We start from the raw sequence: 20,293 nt of genomic DNA, 5'->3' as shown, positions 1-20,293 counted from the left end.
CAACCCAGCTGATATCGTGTTACAAACCGTCACACTGAACTGATTTGAGAGATCAGGCTTCAAAATGTAGTGGGGTATAACTGCAAATGTGTCATTACAATTAGGTCTAGGCTATTGCAAATGCAAAGTGTGAACATTGATCAAACTCTACTTTACACAGAAAACATACACCATCATGAAATGTACACTGAAATGTACAATGTTCACAAATACTGATCTGAATACTATTTTTCCACATTGCCGGAAGATGAGGATGTGTAAGAAAAGGAACAATAAAAAAATAACAAGGCAAAAATTGATCTAGACTAAAACTGCATCAGCTTAATAGGCTAAATTTAGCTAGCATCTCACTATCCGAGAGAGCAACCTACGACCATGCAATCTGTCCCAGTTTTATGCAGTCAGTCAAGTGTGACAAAAGAAACTGCAAAGATGATATAGGGGCCGGAGACTACCTTTTTACTGGAAGTAAAATCGGATTGATATAGAAAGACCAGGGTGACAAAGGGAACTTTATTTGTGAAAAGACAAGACACACTCGCATGACTAGCTGAGTTTGTATAAAGTTATATGCATAGCTGCCTGTTGCAGCCTCTATTCAGCGTCTCAGAGTAGGAGTGCTGATCTAAGATCAGTTTTGCCTTTTAGATCATAATGAATTGACAGGGGGACCTGGGCCAGTAAACACAAAACATCTAGGATCAGGCCCCCCCCCATAGGGATGCACATTTTGGGGAATATTCAGAGGTGGAATATGGGAATTACCGTGTGATGGTGTGGGGGTGCTATGCTGGTGACACCGTCAGTGATTTATTTAGAGTTCAAGGCACACTTAAACAGCATGGCTACCGCAGCATTCTGCAGCAATACACCATCCCATCTGGTTTACGCTTAGTAGGACTATCATTTGTTTTTTACCGGACAATGACCCAACACACCTCCAGGCTTTGTAAGGGCTATTTGACCAAGGAGGAGAGTGATGGAGCGCTGCATCAGATGACCTGGCCTCCACAGTCATCCGACCTCAACCCAATTGAGATGGTTTGGGATGAGTTGGATCGCATAGTGAAGGGAAAGCAGCCAACAAGTGCTCAGCAAAAGTGGGAACTCCTTCAAGACTTTTGGATAAGCATTCCTGGTGAAGCTGGTTGAGAGAATGCCAAGAATGTGCAAAGCTGTCAAGGCAAAGGGTGGCTACTTTGAATTTTCAAATATAAAATATTTTGATTTCTTTAAAACTTTTTTGGTTACTACATGATTCCATGTGTCTTCACTATTATTTTGCAATATAGAAAATAGTAAAAAATAAATAAAAACCCTTGAATGAGTAGGTGTCCAAACTTTTGACTGGTACTGTACATTAATAAATGAAAGGTGAGTTTCCTCTAACTATACCTCTGAATCAGTGAATAGCCGACATAACGTTTCCTGAACATAAATATAGTCAGCATTCAGCAATTAATCGAACATGTGAATTGCTATAGTTACAATGTAACAAATATCAATTAATCCAGGCAGGCCATTTTAAAGTAAAGATCGCACTGAAACTTGACTAAAAATAATTCACATTTAAGAAGAAGTTGCAACATATCTAACACAAATCAATTCATGTAGGCAAACATTTACCAACCAGTATATAAACGTCACAGAGTGCACAGGTGCGTTTTGGCACACATACATATTTTATACACACATCTATCTTCACATTCTGCTAATGGTAAATCTCATTCAGTGTAGAGGTCGTCCGATTAATCGGAATGGACGATTTCAAGTATTCATAACAATCGGTAATCGGCATTTTGGGACACCGGTCATGAACGATTACATTGCAATCCACAAGAAGACTGCGTGACAGGCTGACTAACTGATATACAAGGGCAGCAAGAAGCCAAGGTAAGCTGCTAGCTAGCATTAAACGTATCTTATAAAAAACAATCAATCTTAACATTATCACCAGTTAACTACACATGGTTGATGATATTACTAGTTAATCCAGCTTGTCCTGCGTTGCATATAATTGATGCGGTGCCGGGTGATTTAACAAGTGCGTTCGCGAAAAAAGCACTATCGTTGCAGTAATGTGAACCTAACCATAAACATCAACGCCTTTCTGAAAATCAATACACAAGTATATATTTTTTAAACCTGCATATTTAGTTCATATTGCCTGCTAACATGAATTTCTTTTAACGAGGGAAATTGTGTCACTTCTCTTGCGTTCTGTGCAGGGTATATGCAGCAGTTTGGGCCGCCTGGCTCGTTGCGAACTGTGTGAAGACTTTCTAACAAAGACAGCCACCTTCGCCAAACGGGGGATGATTTGACAAAAGAGCATTTTGAAGAAAAGCACAATCGTTGCACGAACGTACCTAACCATAAACATCAATGCCTTTCTTAAAATCAATACACAGAAATGTATTTATTTAAACCTGCATATTTAGTTAAAAGAAATTCATGTTAGCAGGCAATATTAAACTAGGGAAATTGTGTCACTTCTCTTGTGTTCATTGCACGCAGAGTCAGGGTATATGCAACAGTTTGGGCCGTCTGGTTCGTTGCAAATTAATTTGCCAGAATTCTACGTAATTATGACATAACATTGAAGGTTGTGCAATGTAACAGCAATATTTAGACTTATGGATGCCATCCGTTAGATAAAATACGGAACGGTTACGCATTTCACTGAAAAAATATACGTTTTGTTTTCGAAATTATAATTTACGGATTTGAACATATTAATGACCTAAGGCTTGTATTTCTGTGTGTTTATTTTATTATAATTAAGTCTATGATTTGATAGAGCAGTCTGACTGAGCGCTGGTAGGCAGCAGCAGGCTCGTAAGCATTCATTCAAACAGGACTTTCCTGCGTTTTCCAGCAGCTCTTCGCAATGCTTGAAGCACAGCCATGTTCATGACTTCAAGCCTATCAATTCCCGAGATTAGGCTGGCAATACTAAATGACCTATAAGAACATCCACTAGTCAAAGGTATATGAAATACAAATGGGATAGAGAGAAAGTCCTATAAGAACTACACCCTATTGAAGACTCATGTTAAAAGGAACCACCAGCTTTCATATGTTCTCATGTTCTGAGCAAGGAACTTAAACATTAGCTTTTTACATGGCACATAATGCACTTTTACTTTCTTCTCCAACACTTTGTTTTTACATTATTTAAACCAAATTGAACATGTTTCATTATTTATTTGAGATCAAATTGATTTTATTGGTGTATTATATTAAGTTAAAATAAAAGTGTTCATTGTTCATTCAGTATTGTTGTAATTGTCATTATTACAAATGTATACATAAAAATTGTCCGATTAATCTGTATCGGCTTTTTTTGGTCCTCCGACAATCGGTATCGGCATTGAAAAATCATAAATCGGTCAACCTCTAATTCAGGGGTGGCAGGTAGCCTAGCGATTAAGAGCATTGGACCAATAACCGAAAGGTTGCCAGTTTGAATTTCAGAGCTGGCTAAGTGAAATATGTCGACTTAACCCTAATTGCTCCTTTAAGTCGCTCTGGATAAGAGAGTCTGCTAAATGACTAAAATGTAAATGAATCAGAATGAATAAATCCCTGTCAGAGAAACCATGCCACTGCTGTACTGCACACAGGAAAGGCTCAGTGTTCCCATTTTGAACCATTTCACGTGTCTGAAGTTACAAATTCAGCCTTCCCGGCGGGCCTAGAGAACAAATCAAGTGCACAATAGGCCCAACGCTGGCCAATCGGATGGCTTAGACTACCATGTCTGCAGTAACATAGCAGGCGTAAAAAGAAAGCTTGCACAAAGTTGATACTGTGAGATTACAAAACTTTTAAAACCATGAACTGAGAGACTGTCAATGAACACAGAAAAGAGCTGCTGTTTTTATGAGTTTATGTTTAAGTTCTTACTAAGCACTGTCTACCCTTTTATATGCTATTAAAATGTGCATTCTTCCTACTTCCACTGCAACCAATACTGCAGCTGTAATGAATGAGTAGGTAAGTGTATTGATAGGCTTGCATCATTATTAGCGTCTTAGGTCTTTTTTTTATATGTAGAAATATTGAACTTTCTCTGTTCATAGGAGTAGCAACATGAATTTCTGTATGAGGAAGAAATAATGCGGTGCAACTCAAGTGTGCCATCAGCTGGAAGACAGTGTCCCTTTTCGGTCAGTGGAGGAAAGGCAGAGTAGCGGGACATTGAAAGGTGAACCTTAATCTCCTCCTGCTCTCTCCCTCCGCTGAGACTGACCATCAGATGAAGGCACCATCAGCCCAGTAAAATATTCAAATGTAAGCTCACTCAGCTGTTCCTCACAAGTAATACAACAACTGATCTACTACCGGTTTGCCTCCCATTCGCCATTCAGGTGTATAGGCCAGTTCTTCTAAACCATGGGTACTAGGACCCCTAGGGGTACTTGGCCTATCCACAGGGGGAACGTGAGAAGACTCATGAGACCATAGGCCTACTGGTAAAATGCATATGGGGGTACTTCAGGGGTACTACGGGGAGAGCAAAATTCAGTTGGTGGTACAATACCCAAAAAGGGTTGGGAACCACCCGTATAGGCTATAGCCTGCCTACCATTGACTATCAGTCACCCACCACTTTGCAATGTGAGCTTGAGGTAGTATAATTGTTTAAAACCTGAACGTTTTACTGTAATTCAAATAATGAAGCCTATTTTACCTTGTTTCAAAGTTGCCTTGCGAAAGTCCATCCTTAGAAACGTGGAGGCAATAATTTTATGAAGACTTCCTCATGCAATTAACCAACATTTCTCTCCTATTCTATTTTCATATCAACTCTCTTTCATTGTCCAGTAATCCAAAGGCACAATCCTAGTCATAGTAGCAACACATCATAATTGTTGCTATTAGATTCACCATCTTTCTACATTCTAAAGGAGATTTTAATCTCTGTCACAACTGTTCGCGTTAGGTTTAGAATGGTGTTTTCCGCTAATTGCATTTTGGCAAATGACGTTTTATTAGCCACTTCATTACTGGAGTTGCATGTTCAATTAATAGGCTATAGCCTTTGAACTGTAGGATGATAAGTTTGCTATTGTTGCATGTTTCCATTAAGCTCTTCATGAAAAAGTTCCAGTCCGTGTATGCATGCACAGTATTCAGTGTGGAAGTGGCAAAGTGAGAGGTTTCACTTTCGCAAAAATATGTCCAAAATAAGACCAATATGTTAATATGGGCTTATTTTGGGTCTAAACTTGACGCTTGCCTTCCCGCATTGGGCTGACTCCAATTGTTAGGACGGAAACATAAGCATCTTGCCATTATATACAGATCTCGAATAGTATGTTCTGTTGGACACTTCATTTTACTGTTTGGAAACAATTGAACTGTTTGTTGACAGGTTAATGAGGGCCAGTTAGTCGGCAGCAAAATTTGCCAAAATGTGCATCCCTAATTGGGCCTATAGCCTTAACCTCTCTGGCCCACCCGAGACGCAATCGCCCCACCTTGCCAACAATAAATGCAAATGAGCAACGCCATAAGGCTAATAGCACTCGTTAAAACTCAAACGTTCATTAAAATTCACATGCAGTGTACTCAATTCAAGCTACACTCGTTGTGAATCTAGCCAACGAGTCAGATTTGTAAAATGCTTTTCGGCGAAAGCATGAGAAGCTATTATCTGATAGCATGCAACACCCCGAAATACCAGAAGGGGACATAAAACAAAGGAATTAGCGTAGCCGGCGCTACACAAAACGCAGAAATAAAATATAAAACATTCATTACCTTTGACGAGCTTCTTTGTTGGCACTCCTATATGTCCCATAAACATCACAATTGGGTATTTTTTTCAATTAAAATCGGTCCTTGTATACCCAAAATGTCCATTTATGAAGACCGTCAGATCCAGGAAAAACACTGTTTTTAAACGCAACGTTATTTTTTTTAATTAAATAAGTTGCCTATAAACTTTGACAAAACACTTCAAACTACTTCTGTAATCCAACTTTAGGTATTAGTAAACGTTAATAAACGATCAAATTGATCACGGAGTGATCTGTATTCAATAGATAGAAGTTTTCAAAACAAAGTCCATTTTCTCACGGACATTTTTTCCGGGTGCGCACCTGAAGACAGGATGTGCTATTCAGTGATCTGACCAAGGAAAAAGAGCCCTGGTAATCACAACACTGGCGACATCGTGTGGAAGCTCTAGGAATTGCAAGCCCGGTCCTATCATTTATGGCAAGCCATAGACAATACAGAGACTGGCGGATGGATTTTTTCTTTGTCAATTTTGTGATCAGGTTTCCTTGCGATTTTGTCCACGGAACTCGTTCTGTTATAGTCACAGACACCATTGAACCAGTTCTAGAAACTTCAGAGTGTTTTCTATGCACACATACTAATCATATGCATATACTATATTCCTGGCATGAGTAGCAGGATGTTGAAATGTTGTGCGATTTTTAACAGAATGTTGAAAAAAGTAGCCCGATCTCGAAGAGGTTTTAACTAGCACAAACTTAATTTCTATAATGCTGTTTTTAATAGGTTATAGTTGCATAGGCTTACGTTTAAGTCATTTAAAAAATCTTCACTCAGAAATGGTTGGTGACCACGGGTCTCAATAGACTAGTTTTAAATTGCTTTCAGAATTGTCAAGCAGAAATTATCTTAATTGTGAGCATGGCATGGGCGCCAATTTGATTGACGATACGATGACAAGCTCACAAAAAAAAGAGAACTGTCAATACTATAGCCTGACTATCAGCACGACACTTACCACTTTGCAATTTGAGCTTGAGCCAGTATAATTTTTTTAGCCCTAAATGTTTTACTTGACTTCGACCCACTCCAATTCTCATAAACCACGCACCTTCAGATCCACAGATGATGCAATCTCTATTGCACTCCACACTGTCGTTTTCACACCTGGACAAAAGGAACACCTATGTGAGAATGCTATTCAATGACTACAGCTCAGCGTTCAACACCATAGTGCCCTCAAAGCTCATCACTAAGCTAAGGACCCTGGGACTAAACACCTCCCTCTGCAACTGGATCCTGGACTTCCTGACAGGCCGCCCCAAGGTGGTAAGGGTAGGTAACAACACATCCGCCAGGCTGATCCTCAACACTGGGGCCCCTCATGGGTGCATGCTCAGTCCCCTCCTGTACTCCCTCTTCACTCAAGACTGCACGGTAAAGCACGACTCCATCATCATCATCATTAAGTTTGCTGATGACAACAGTGGTAGGCCTGATCACCGACAACGATGAGACAGCCTATTGGGAGGTGGTTAGAGACCTGACCTTGAGGTGCAAGGACAACAATCTCTCCCTCAACATGATCAAGACAAAGGAGACGAAATTGGACTACAGGAAAAGGAGGCCCGAGCACGCCACCATTCTCATCGAAGGGTCTGTAGTGAAGCAGGTTGAGAGCTTCAAGTTCCTTGGCGTTCACATCACCAACAAACAAACATGGTCCAAGCACACCAAGACAGTTGTGAAGATGGCACGACAAAACCTATTGCCCCTCAAGAGATTGAAAATATTTAGCATGGGTACTCAGATCCTCAAAATGTTTTTCAGCTGCACCATTGAGAGCACCCTGACTGGTTGCATCATTGCCTGGCATGGCAACAGCTCGGCCTCCGACCGCAAGACACTACAGAGGGTAGTGCATAAGGCCCAGTACATCACCGGGGCCAAGACTCCTGCCATCCAGGACCTCTATACCAGGCGGTGTCAGAGGAAGGCCCTAAAAATTTTTAAAGACTCCAGCCACTCTAGTTATAGACTGCTACTCTCTGTTATTATCTATGCATAGCCACTTTAAAATCACTCCACCTACATGTACATATTTACCTCGACACCAGTGCCCCCGCACTTTGACACAAACTCTGTACCGGTACCCCCTGTATATTGCCCAGCTATTGTTATTTACTGCTGCTCTTTAATTATTTGTTATTCTCTCTCTTACTTTTTTAGAGATTTCCTAAAAACTGCATTGTTGGTTAAGGGCTTGTAAGTAAGCATTTCACTGTAAGGTGAAATGTACACCTGCTCTAGACCTTACATGTGACAAATAACATTTGACTTGATTTGAATAATTAGGCCTGTTTTACCTTGCTTCAAAGTTGCCTTGCGAAAATACATCAGCAGAAATGTGGAGGCATTTTATGAAGACTTCTTCATGCAATTAACCAGCATTTATCTCCTATTCTATTTTCATATCAACTCTCATTGTTCAGAAATCCAAAGGTACAATCCTAGTCATATTAGCAACACATAATTGTTGATATTAGATTCGCAAACCTCATTGCTAGAGTAATGCTTTTAATACGTTAATGTTGCATAGGCTTACGTTTTTGTGTAAATGTATTCTGATCGGTAGATCTTGGCTTGCATTTTGACTCAAAGTGATCTTCACTCGAAAATGATTGGTGACCACTGGTCTCAGTAGACTAGTTCTACATTGCTTGCCGAATGGGGCATGTCACGCAGCAATTAGCCTAGTTGTTGTGAGCATGGCATGAGCGCCAATTCGATTGAGAATGCGAAGACAAGCTCACATAAAAGATAACTGTCAATACTAGTAGGCTATGGTGTGAGAAGTCAGTTAAATATAAGCTAGAACAAACTGCTCTTTAAATGACACACGGGCCAAGCTTTTGGTGTAGCCCACTTAAAGCATGCAGTGGAATGTCTCAAAATCGTTTCTGTTCCACAGGCCAGACATCTTTCACGAACGATGGGGGCTGTCGGGAGTGGACCAAATGACAGATACTATGGCATAATCTGACTGAACAGGGGCTACGTCGATACCAAAGATGTTATGTGTTGATACTACGTAGAGTGATGGTGGATGTGTGAAAAATGTGACTGTTGCAAAAGTTGCTAACGAGATAGCATCACTTGCTAACTACATTGTTTTAGTATAGTTAGTCAAATTAGCAGAAAAACTTGTATCCAGACATAGTAATGTTGGCTACCGCCAAATTCACCGCCTAAAATCATCGATTATCAAAGATCCTGGTAACGTTAATGTCAGCCTAGGAGGCTGTCAGGAGATGTTTTCACTGTTAGCTACTAACGTGTACTTGTCTCAGAGTACAGTGGATTGGTACAGTAACTAGCAAACATCTGAACCACAATATGGATTTATAAAGAGGCGTTAAATACGGCTAGAACGTCACCTGTAAACCCAGATTCTGGTTCAGCAAGAATTGAAGTTTGAACAATTGTATAGCTGGATACCTACTGTAGCCAGGTAACGAACGTTGTCAGACACTTGATTCTCAATATAATCTATATTACAACGCGAAGGCTGTGGAACATACGTGTTAATTGGGTCTGTTGCACTACTTGGAAACTCACCTCTCCACTCCCGCTTGAGTAGAAACCCGCGTCTCTCTGGCGCCTATGTTTATCAGCAATCCCGAGTAAACGCAGCAATGACGGGTCCTCGCTCAACGTTAGTCCAATGTTGATGGGCCTCCGGCCTCCAGTGACTATCCCTCCACTTTCCGAGCCCAACCTTCCCCGCTGCGGACGTTTCTCCGATCGTAGCCGAATACGAGATGTCCATGGCCGGCCCGGGAAACGGGCCCGGGCTACAGCCGGCGTGCTGGAACAAGCGCCATTAGCGGGAGATGATAATCCCCCTCCCGCTGCCGCCATTATTCACTACTATAACAACAACGGTGGTGGTGCGCTGTGTCTGTAGCGCTTCTGGTGAAACAAGATGGAAAGGCGCGAGATAGGAAGGAAATACCGTTGCATCATGGGAAAACGAGTTTGTTGCGTTTCAGTATTCTCCGCATTCTTTTTGAGTGTTTATGAATGTGGAGTACATAAACATTTTGTTTTATTCGTGTTTTATATTTCAATTAAGTAAAAAATTATTAAAATGAAATAAAATAACAAACATACATGTATAGTAAAATACATTATTATTCTGTATTCAGTCCACTTGCAGTAAATGTTTGCAACTTTTACCCTTTTTCTTCCTTCTGCCCACTTGTTCCTCTCCTTTTTGCCATAATATGTATATATCGTTGTGCAGGTAACCACACATATTCTTATTTGTAATGAGGATCTTAAGCGGTGATCACAGCAATATAAAATACCCCTCAAAATCGATGTCATTCCATCTCCATGATACTCATTTCCATTTGGCTCAACACCTGCCAGTATTTTTATATGGTGACTCTCAGAGCATCCATCTCCTTCAACAGCACCACCCTTATATATCCTGTTTCTCGACCAATCCCTCGTAAACCTATCTACTCTTTTCCTCCTCCACAGCACCATCCCTCTTTCCTGTTTCTCCAGAATGGTTTTGACCTGGACCCATCCCTCCTTAGCCTGTCTCCTTTTCTCCCCCACTCCTCTTAGCCATGTTAATCTCCAGCTCACTCCTTAGCTGGTTCCAGGTGTTATTCTCCTCTTTCCCATTCTCAACTACAAGCAGTTGCCTTATTTTAGGCTTCTTTTTTCACCTTCATTCACCCTTGATCTTTTCCTTTTTCTGCCTTTTGATTTCCTCATTCTCCATCCTCACTAGCTCCTTTTGCCACAACCTCAATGAATAGAAAAGATAAGCACCATACAATCTTACTCAGTACTCATCTTTTCCATTAATTTCAGGTTCACACACTAGTTTCCCATAACCCCAAATTCACATAAATTACAGAGTGCAATTTAAAAAAAACACTCCTTACTCTTTAATTATGGATGAAAAAAGTACAAGATCATATCACAACAACGACATCCGACACAGAACAATATATTCTCCGGACCAATATATTTACATGATCAGAAGATGCCTTGACAGGAACGTAAACTAAATGATGAGTGGAATGTTGAAGGCGGTAGGTTGCCCAGCGATTAAGAGCGATGGGCCAGTAACTGAAAGGTTGAATCCCGAGCTGACTGGATGACAAATCTGTTGATGTGCCCTTGAGAAAAGAACTTAAGCCTAATTGCTCCTGTGAGTTGCTCTGGATAAGCGCATCTGCTAAATGACTAAAATGCAAACCATAAAACCCATTGATTTCCGAATAAAATCAATATGATAAGTTACTAAATCTGCTCACATTTGAGGTAATATGGAAATAGATTCCTAACCTGGAAGGGGGCTGGCAGTTGAAATTCACAATCATGTAGACATCATTAGAGGGTTCTAAAAGCATTTCAAAATAATCAGTGGGAGCAACCAGGAACAGGCTAATGATCCAACCGAGTGCTTATTCATAATGGTATGTCACATACTCCAAACTCCCATCTTGAACATAAAAAACCCACACACATCAATGCCTGTTTTAACCAAATTATATTTTCCAAACCCTTAAAAGCTGCAGCATGTAACTTTTTAGGTAACCCGACCAAATCCACATAGAAATATGATTTATAGAAAGCAAGCAACTCATCGAAAGCAAGTCTAGATATGTTCTATGTGCGCTATTTCTATGACTCCCTTAAGTTTAGTTTTGTGGCTTTTACTTTTGGGTTTGTACACCAGTCTCAAACAGCTGACAATATATTTCACAGTGGTTTAGATGGTAGAATGATTATCTATGCTATACATTGCTTGTTTTGTCACAAACTAAAATTAGGCAAACTATTAGAATTTTAGCAACCAGAAAATGGTAAGCAATTTCTGCATATTGCACCTTTAACCATTACATAAATTGTCCATGATGACATTCCCCTTTCCCCAGATTATCTATTTTCTTTGTCTGTTGCCTCTTCTCCCTCAGTGTGGGTCTTCTGGTGTGCCTTTAGGTTGCTCTCCCGGCCAAAGGTCTTGCCGCAGGTGGGGCAGTTGTGTTGGCCGTAGCCGTGAGCCATGGCCATGTGGGCTTTGAGCTGCTCCGGTCGATTATAGCTCTCTTCACACTCAGAGCAGGGGTGAGTCTTGAGAGGTGGAGGTGGCCGCCTGTGCTTCTCCTTCTTGTGGGCCCGGAGAAGGGCAACAGAGGAGAACATGAGGTCACACTCAGCTTCAGGACAGGGAATTTGGAGCTCCTCCTTATGGGGTAGACCTGGTCGTTTCCCTCCTTTTGCCACAAGCTCCTCTCCCCCATCGTCAGCTTTCCCACTCTTCTCTCCATTAGCTGCCTCTCGCTCAGCAGACTTTGGCTCAGCCACAGACACTTTCTTGGGAGGGCGTCCGCGTTTTGTGGCTGGGACTTTTGCGTCGCAATGCCGATGACCCACAAAGTTCTCCTGGTGCAGCACAAGCTCCACCTCCATCTCAAACCTGCGGCCGCACTTGCCACAACGATGAGTCTTGGTGTCATCATCCTCCTCTTCCATCAGCTGGGGGTGCTGGGTGAGGCAGTGGGTGCGTAACTGGTTTGGGCCCCGCAATACCATGCCACAGTTCTTGCACGCACACTGACGTTCCTTGCACAGCTGTCGCCGGTGGACTGTCAACTGTGAGAGACATCAAGAGGCAAAAAATTACAAAGAGGTTCAAGCAGGGTTTCCGTTATGAAAATGTAGTGCCGGACATTCGCCTGGCAGCATTTTAATTTACCCGACATTTAAAAAAGGTACCGAACCCATATGCATTGGTTGGGTAATATGATTAGGGCTTCCACTTACAATTCTTAGAATGACAGAAAACACATTTAGTTTATGGTAATTAATCTTAATAGAACATGCAACGGGGTGCCTCATTCTTATCGAACTCCCATGAGCAATCTGAAGATATTAGAATACATAGACGGCGCGTCCATAAGGCTCAGGGAAGCTGAGCTTTACCAAAAGTTAATTGAATTTCCAAAATGATATATCCTAATTAACATACTGTCTATACAGAAATACATTCAATGATTCAAAATAGGCTACTAAACCAGAAAGCATGATTTTGCCAGAGGATCATTAACTTATTTCAAAATCAAAAGCTGTTGATTGTTTAAAATGGCATAGCCTACAGTCGGAAGGGCCCGCAATTTGGGTGATTGACGAGTTGAGACTGTCAGTGAAAAGCATAGAGACCCAGCCAGGCATACCATAATATTTAAAAATACAATTGCAGAAAAACTGTTTGGGAAAAAAATGTCTATTGCTGTAAAGAGAAGACAATGAAAAGTCTCCAATCTGTCTTTTAGTTATGAAAATGTTGAACTTAATTAAGCAAAGAGTAGCCTATCTTATTGGCACCAGCAAAGAATATTGGCCATGTCCTCAGTAAGTGTCCATATTTACTGTCTTTATCATTGGGTTAGTGCCACTTCTTGTTTAATACAATAATTTCTCCTTCAGGTTAGATGGATGTTAAATTGTATTTGTGCCTCTCCTTTTCATAGGCCTAATATATGACTCGGACAATGTTTTTATTGATCTGTTTGTTAGTGTCAGCAGAGAAGGTTACCCTGTAATTTGTGTCATATTAAAGAAGATTCTGCTCATGTCTCCAGTCATATAAAGGGTCACAATCACAGTATTTTCAGTATAGAGTTATTAGCAGCAATATTTTATGGTCTCAAGCCAGTGAGTTTATTAACATTCTTCGTCAATAATATTGTCAAAATTGTATTATTGAAAATGGTGGGAATGTTGTTCTCCTGTCATATAATTGCTACATGTACTATCAATACAGCATTAAAAATAGTTTTCCAGATTCTATTTTGGCGATTCTTTTTCGCAAAGCAAATATCCGGTCGTTGCAGACTACCTGGTTCAATTTGGGTTCCGAGGCAAAACCAGATGAGAACCACTGGCCTATAGCCTAGGCCTACTCTAAACAATGATTGAGTTATACTTCTAGACAAAAATTATGACTATGAAATCTAGGAATAGTAGGCCATGGCTATCTTACAAGTATTTACTATATACCAATTAAACACTGGAGTGATAGATGTGCAGAAGATGAATGTGCCTTATAGAGATACTGGGGTGCAAAGGAGCAAGATAAATAAATACAGTATGGGGATGAGGTAATTGGACGGGCTATTTACAGATGGGCTATGCCCATCATGTAACAGAGATGAAAATATCTGTTTGAAATTTAGAAAGAGAGAAGATCTACATATGCAACAACTAGCATGAGTAGCTAATATGAATAGGATTGTAACTTTGGATACTGAACAATGAAAGAAAGTTTATTTGAAAACCAGTAGAACATGAGAGAAAAAGGCTACAATGGCATATGGAGGACTATAAAATAATTGTCTGCACGTTTTATTGGATTTTGGCTTGGCTACTTTGAAGCAAGGTAAGACATGCCTCATAATATGTAGTAAAATGTTCAGGTTTCACACAATTAAGTATATATTTTTAAAATGCATACTGCCTCCAGCCCATTGCAAAGTGGTGTGTGGTGCACTGAAGCCTAACTAGGTGTCTATGCACTTGAATGATGAATGAGAAGCATGCTTCAATTACCATCTGAGAAATAAAATAAATAAATGTTTAATCGTGGCCATTGCTTTTGTTGATGGTTTTTTTTACCTTTAGAATTGTTGCACAATGATTGGGCATATTAAAGCACGTTTCAATCCAACAGCAACCAAGTTGTTTGAGCTCTCACACTACATCAACTGGTATTTCAATCAATGAATAGGCTAAAATACATAATTTAGCAATGGATGTATTTATTTTTTGGACAATTGACCAGGAAATGTACTTATCTGCTTTTTTTTTTACGCAGCCAAAAGTTGGCTATTACTGGCTAACAGAAATCCTGGGCTCAGGCCACCTTGAGGAAACAAACATGGAGACAGAGGCACCAATGGACAGCAGAAGGTAGATGCACTAGAGATTTACTTGACCTTCTGTAAATGGTATTTCAATGCTTGGTTTTTAAATGTGATACGCAACTCCGGAATGTATGATGTCCGTTATTATAGTTTACTACATTTGCTACGTGAGTTGTCTTTCTCCCTCTCCTCCTGCTGCATGCCGCTTCCCACACCTAGCCCCGCCCCATCACTCAATGAGAGAGCAGTTGCTCCACCATGGAGTCATGAGTACTTTCTTGCTGTTCACTCTGACGCCTGCATGGTCAGATAGATGCAAAAATATGTTGGTGAGAACAATGGTGCTTTCCACAAGCGTTCTATAATTACACTATTGGTTTGTGTGTGTGTATCTTACTTTCTGCAAACTACTGTCTGGTAGTTTGTCTTAGCAAGTTGTAAATAAATCACTAGCCGCTAATGTTAATCGCTAGTTAGCTGGCTAAATGTACTAAGAGTCAGCGCAAACGTAACTAGCTAATATAGCCTAGTTAGTACCAGTGCTGGTGTATGCCAAGATATGTTGTTTTTCCAACAGTATCTTCTAAATCAGATAGGAATTATATTGGTGCAGCATGAATATGTTAGCTAGCTAACTACATGAGGTAAGAAAACCTGTAATGTACCATCTAATTAGGGTCCCATGGAAAAACTAAGCAACACTTTAGTCCCTACCCTGTCAATAATAACTCCCCGACTTATTCATTTGTTGCCATGTCAAACTATGTATTCAAGGTGGTGCTCACTATACTCATTATATTTCCATGATTCCAACAGTTCACCAATTAACTAGGCCTAGATTTTTTACCAATATCATGCAACCCTGCGTGGCAGTGCATAAATGATAACAAAAGTGCAGGAAATGCAGAAATTGATCAATTATTTTGGTTTAAAAATTGCATTTTTAAAAATCAGATTGGATAAAGCGCCATTGAAATCACTTAAATTACGCAAGATTTTAGTTCTGGGTTAAATGAGATTACTGGGGCACTTACACTTAACTAAAAGTCATTACAGACTAAAACACCTTTACACCTTCCATTGAAAGACCACTCTCACCTCAGAGAAAGTCCGGAAGCTTCCCTGGCAGTGGGTGCAGCAGAAGGGCTTGTCTTCCAGGCTGTGTGAGGCCTGGTGCTGCGTCAGCTCCTCAGAGGAGGAGAAGGTACGATCGCACACATAACAGGTGAACAGTGTATCTGTCTGCAGAATAACATAAAACAGCAAATAATTAACAGTATCTTAGTTATGCTGTGCATATAGGCCTACAGCATTTTGCTGTGTGCTTTGCAGCTACGGGGTGAAGTTTCCCCTAGGTAGATCGTACAGTTGTAGAATCAGCTCCCCCTACCCCCAAAATCTTAAACTTAATCACTACTGAGGAAAACGCTAAACTCACCCAAAACCAGCATCTAGGGGCTCACCCTACTCTTGCATTTATTTTCTCCGTTCCATACCTGCTGGAGCGACTGCTTGTATTCCTCACGATGGTTCTTCCTCATGTGTCTCTCCTTGGACTTGGCATTACAGAATGTAATGAAGCACTGAAAACACTGTACGCTGTCATGCTGATCTGCAATAAGAGGAGATTTATTTATTTAATCTTTATTAACTAGGCAAGTCAGTAAAGAACAAATTCTTATTTACAATGACGGCCTAGGAACAGTGGGTTAACTGCCTTGTTCAGGGGCAAAACGACAGAGTTTTACCTTGTCAGCTCGGGGATTCGATCTAGCAACCTTTCCAATTACTGGCCCAACGCTCTAACCACTAGGCTACCTGCCGCACCAATATTGCACCTGAAATTCATACATATGAACAACGATCTGAAATAATAAAATGAGTGCTTACAGGGTTGGAGAGCAGGGACAGTCTGTGGTTTGATGATGGATGCGGTGGTACTGGTCATCACCTCTTCCCCCACGACGACCTGCTCTATATCCAACATAAAGTTACCGAACTCCATTTTGACACCTGAATCCACCCAGCAAAACAAAAACGTTTAACTGTAACCAAAATATAGGAATCATATACGGGAATACATTAATATCTGCAGCATGGTCTTATTTTACTCTTACATGCTTACCACACTGGCCACATCACGTGCCCGAGCATTCCAAAATACATTTACACATACATGTTATTCAATCATTTGTATTTATGGATCCCCATTAGCTGCTGCAGCTACTCTTCCTGGGTTCCAGCTAAATTAAGGCAGTTTATACAATTTTAAAAACATTACAATACATTAACAGATTTCACAACACACTGTGTGCCCACAGGCCCCTACTTCACCACTACCACATATCTGCAGTACAAAATCCGTGTGTATGTTATTGTGTGTGTGAATGCATGTGTCTGTGCCCATGTTTGTGTTGCTTCACAGTCCCCGCTGTTGCATAAGGTGTATTTGTATCTGGTCATTTTAATCATATTTTACTGCATCAGTTACTTGATATGGGATAGAATTCCATGTAGTCATGGATCTGTGTAGTACTGTGCACCTCCCATAGTCTGTTCTGGACTTGCAGACTGTGAAAAGACCTATTGTAGCATGGGTGTCAGAGCTGTGCACCAGTAGTTCAAACAGACAACTCTGTGCATTCAACCTCCTCCACTTTGAGCCAGGAGAGATTGACATTAATAGTAGCTCTCTGTGTACATCCAACTGTTCTGAGCCAAATGCAATTTTCCTTGGTCCCTTTTTGTGGCACCTGACAACATGACTGAACAATAGTCCAGGTGAGACAAAACCTGCCTTGTTGATTGCACCTACACTACTCACGCGCATCTGTGTAGTCAGGCGCTAAAACAAAACTTGGTTCTATTGTGACGCTTAAAGCGTTGCAAGTCCCGCCTCTCCCATCTCCTCATTGGTGTTAAAGAGCACATACCCACGTGGGTGATTGAACGACGAACTGAGGTCCAGACACAGTCCAGCGTTGTTCGTAAATTCAATCTGGAGAGCGCTCTGGCCGTTCATAAATTAATCAATTATTCTGCGCAATGGCACTTAGACTTTATAGCCAGAGTTAATTTACGAACCCACCCTTAATGTTAATTGGAAACTAATAGCTAGCAAATGTGAACCTTTGGGTATTTGTTTCAATAACTACCCAGCTACAACTAATTTAATAAAAATGTGTCGTGGATCAAATGATTGGGGAACTTAATTATGATTTAGCGTGCTAGCTGGGAAGGCTGGCGGGCTTTGCCATCGCGGAATTGAGGGCAAGAGAGGTACAACAAATCAGATTTTCAGTTACCTGACAAACATTCACTATATGTTTTACAGAACAGTAAAGAAAATGGCAATGACAACTAACCAGAAACAAGCAAAGCAGCTAAAACTTTAGTCAAGCAATGCAGACAAAACAAACGCGAGGGGGAAAAATAAGATAGCAGACATTTTCCGAGACCATGCTAAAATTGTATAATTTTGTCTTAGGTGTTCATGAAAGTGTTTTTTAAATAATTTGGGCATGAACATGAAAAGCCGAGGTAAAAATAAATGTGCAAATGTATACTTATAACGAGCTACAACCGTTGCTTACCTTTGAAAGTATCCAACGATGCACTGCTGTGAAGTACTTCCAGGTCACTAATTTTTTGGAATCCTTCAGAATAAAAGTGCTGTCCTGTATACGTTGTAAAATAATAATTAGGGCAATGAAGGAACTATCGAACGATTTTATACTAGTTATTAAACAAATAATAATTACAAATATTTCTATAAGATATTATGTCATTAATTTGAATTTATTTTTCATATTGGACATACATATTGAGTATGGTGCAATAAATTATAAGAGTACACAAACAAAAAATATTGTTGACCATTTAGCTGATTGGCCTTTAAGGGCCGCAGAATGAGGAGCGATGCTCCTTGGGTTGTATACTGTGGATTTGGAAACGAGAGGTGCTCCTGAGTAAAATGGACACCCCTTTTACTGCGACACGATGTATAGTGAAGGGGCGCAACTTTGGTTTTAGAAGGGTGGGGGCATAACATCGATATATATATTTTGTTTTCTCATCCAGTCGGATAAACACTCCAAATAGCCTACTCGACCACTCGGAGGCGTCCGCATGGTCCTAAAGCACACATTTGCCTTGTTTTGCATCACATTCCAATGATACAAATGGGGAGACAAAAATGCAATTTCAGAATGTGAAGGGGGACATGTCCCCCCCATCACCAGTGAAAGTTGCACCCCTGCGGTACGGTGCAGAATGTATGTCCAATATGAAAAACTGACTGGATTTAAGCTGAAAGGCCAGTCTTTAGTTAAGGGCAGCAGAAAGAGCGGTGATGCTCCTTGTGTTGTAAACTTTGGATTTGGAAAATAGAGGTGCTCCTGAGTAGATTGGACCCCCGTCTTACTGCAACACAATGTACAGGAAATTGTGTACGACGGTGCAGTATGTCCAATATGGAAAACGTACTGAACATCGTGCAATACGAATGGCCTAATTAACAATTGGATTTAAAAGTTTATTGTAATTATAATATTAGTATTAATATTGTTATTACTATTATTATTAATAGTAGCATTAAATCATTTTTTGTTATTTGTATTACTGTTGTTACCATGATAGCGATCTAGTGAACATTACTTTTAAAATCAATTCAAATGTTATTGGTCACATACACATATTTAGCCGATGTTATTGCGGTTATAGCGAAGTGCTTGTGTTCCTAGCTCCAACACTGCTGTTGTATCTAACAGTACAGTGGTATCTAAAAATGATTCACAACAATACACAGAAATCTAAAAGTAAAAAAAAATGGAATTAAGAAATGTATAAATATTAGATTGAACAATTTCAAAGTGGCATTGACTAACATACAGTAGAATGGAATACAGTATGTATATATGAGATGAGAAAAGCAGTATCTAAACATTATTGAAAAATGATTACAAGTGTTCCATTATTAAAGTGGCCAGTGATTCCAAGTCTATGTATACAGGCATCAGCCTCAAATGGGCTAGTGAAGGCTATTTAACAGTCTGATGGCCTTAAGATAGAAGCTGTTTTTCAGTCTCTAGGTCCCAGCTTTGATGCACATTTACTGACCTCGCCTTCTGGCCTTGGCTCGGGTCATTGATGTCCTTGATGATCTTTTTGGCATTCCTTTGATACCGGGTGCTGTAGATGTCCTGGTGGGCAGACAGTGTGCCCCCGGTTATGCGTTGGAATCACCCTCTGGAGAGCCTTGCGGTTGTGGGGCGGTGCACTTGCCACACCAGGCGGCGATACAGCCCGCCAGGATGCTCTCAATTGTGCATCTGTAAAAGTTTGTGGGGCCAAGCTGAAGTCCACGATCAGCTCCTTCGTTTTGTTGACGTTGAGGGAGAGGTTATTTTCCTGGCACCACTCCGCCAGGGCCCTTACCTCCTCCCTGTAGGCTGTCTCGTCATTGTTGGTAATCAGGCTTACTATTGTTGTGTCGTCTGCAAACTTGATGATTGAGTTGGAGGCGTGGGTGTCCACGCAGTCATGGGTGAACAGGGAGTACAGGAGGGGGCTGAGCACGCACCCTTGTGGGG

The 20,293-nt window shown here is 40.6% G+C and overlaps 2 protein-coding genes across 2 annotated transcripts in view; both read right to left on the bottom strand.

Annotated features, from left to right (window-relative positions):
• Positions 1-9,731, bottom strand: part of LOC135552342 (histone-lysine N-methyltransferase 2B-like) — a 72,493-nt gene extending 62,762 nt beyond the window's left edge. Inside the window, 1 exon segment of the mRNA XM_064983911.1 lies at positions 9,370-9,731. Coding sequence (XP_064839983.1) covers positions 9,370-9,672 — 303 coding nt within the window. The 5' untranslated portion in view covers positions 9,673-9,731.
• Positions 9,732-10,694: 963 nt separating this feature from the next.
• LOC135552341 (putative zinc finger protein 66) lies at positions 10,695-18,338 on the bottom strand. Its single transcript, XM_064983910.1, has 5 exons — positions 18,296-18,338; positions 16,593-16,715; positions 16,199-16,314; positions 15,801-15,944; positions 10,695-12,432 (listed from the first exon to the last, which is right to left on the bottom strand). The coding sequence occupies exons 2-5, from the start codon at positions 16,705-16,707 to the stop codon at positions 11,716-11,718; spliced, it is 1,092 nt and encodes a 363-aa protein (XP_064839982.1). The 5' UTR covers positions 16,708-16,715; positions 18,296-18,338; the 3' UTR covers positions 10,695-11,715.
• Positions 18,339-20,293: the final 1,955 nt, after the last annotated feature.

Source organism: Oncorhynchus masou, chromosome 13, assembly GCF_036934945.1.
Source record: "Oncorhynchus masou masou isolate Uvic2021 chromosome 13, UVic_Omas_1.1, whole genome shotgun sequence".
Lineage (NCBI taxonomy): Eukaryota > Metazoa > Chordata > Actinopteri > Salmoniformes > Salmonidae > Oncorhynchus > Oncorhynchus masou.
The sequence above is the reverse complement of the archived record's forward strand: the minus strand, read 5'-3'. Positions and strand labels throughout refer to the sequence as shown.